General features: G+C 61.1%; 1 protein-coding gene across 1 annotated transcript in view; it reads left to right on the forward strand.

Moving 5' to 3' along the window:
- LOC114072495 (NAD-dependent malic enzyme, mitochondrial-like) overlaps positions 1–1,149 on the forward strand; it is a gene marked incomplete at its 3' end in the record, with an annotated part of 14,230 nt that extends 13,081 nt beyond the window's left edge. The window contains exon 14 of the mRNA XM_027910381.1: positions 691–1,149. Coding sequence (XP_027766182.1) covers positions 691–1,149 — 459 coding nt within the window. The remainder of the gene's footprint in view (positions 1–690) is intronic.
- Positions 1,150–1,373: the final 224 nt, after the last annotated feature.

Genomic DNA, 1,373 nt, shown 5'->3' on the forward strand with positions numbered 1-1,373 from the left:
TGGTTTGGGTTTGGGTTTGGCTTGGTTTGGTTTGGTTTGGTTGGGTTTGGTTTGGTTTGGTTTAGTTTGGTTTGGTTGGGTTTGGTTTGGTTCGGTTCAATTTCCCGTTCCAGACACTGTGACACTTCACAGCCATACCAGCTCTGGGTGGGTGTGTGGCACTAATACTGATTAACACCCCATTAATTCCCCATTAATTTTCATACTTGGGGAAGAGCAAGCCAGTTCAGGGGGTGAAATTTAAATTAAGATATTTTTATTTTTAACTTCTTTCAAACATTCTTCTGCCTTCCTGAAAAACATTCCTGGGCTGCTTAAAAGAAAACACGACGGAGCAAATAACGTGCAAATAACAATCCCTGATTCTGGTTAAAGCGCTGCTACGGGCGATGAGGCGTAGAACTGACAGGATTCTCCCCCCTCTCGCTGTGCCAGGGCTGTTTACATCCTGGCCATCCACCAATTGTGACCAATTTACGCCCTTTCTTGTCGCCAGACCTCGTGTGCAGGTGCTGTAAAAACCCCTAAGCCATGCTAATAAATCAGAAATAGTGAAGATCTTGTGGGGTCGCGTTGTTATTTTCTGGGAGCCCCTCAACGCTGAGAAGGAAAAAAATCGCATCAAGGGCTCTGCCGAGGGGTTGCTCGGGTGGAGGAGCTCTTCTGGCTCTTCACCCTCACGGCCCCCAGGGATTGTCGCTGCTTGTCCCCTCATTATTGTCCCCTCCCCCGCTGTCCCGCATTTCTGCCCTCCCGCACCGCTCCCCGCCCGCCAACCACGGAACCAACGCCTGCGGTTCTGCGCCCGCCCGCTCCTCTTTTTTCTCCCGGCCATCAGCACCGCGCAGGCGCGCCGTGGCCCGGATGTGGCGCGTGCGCGGCGGGGCCCGGACGTGTCGGGGCGGCCTCGGCGGCGACACCGCGAACGGGCGCGGAGGGGCCCGCGGGGGACACCGCACCGCCCGCCCGCGGGTGGGGTGGGCACGGCACCGCCCGGGGAGGGGGGCACCGCTGCCCTCCGCTGCCCCCCTGAGCCGCGCCGCCGCCCCGCCTGGCCGCAGGGAGGAGGAGGAGGGGGGGGAGGAGGCCGCGGCCTTCCCCGCCCGCCCGCCCCTCACGGCGGGCCCGGCCGCGCCCGCGCAGCGACAGGTACCGGCCGCGCCCGCCCCGCGGGTGTCGGGGCTCCTAATCCCCGGGCCTACCCCAGGCCTTACCCTGGGCCCGTCGAGACCCTCCCCGGGATCCTCCCTTGGACCTTCTCCACCTTCTCGTCCCCTTCATCTCCTTCTTCCTCGGCCCCTTCCCCACCTTCTCGGACCCTTCTCCATCTTCTTCCTCATCTCCTTCCCCACCTTCTCGGACCCTTCTCCACC

Source organism: Empidonax traillii, unplaced genomic scaffold (genome assembly GCF_003031625.1).
Source record: "Empidonax traillii isolate 1590-97213 ecotype Southwest subspecies unplaced genomic scaffold, ASM303162v1 scaffold3351:size16598, whole genome shotgun sequence".
Taxonomy (NCBI): Eukaryota; Metazoa; Chordata; class Aves; order Passeriformes; family Tyrannidae; genus Empidonax; species Empidonax traillii.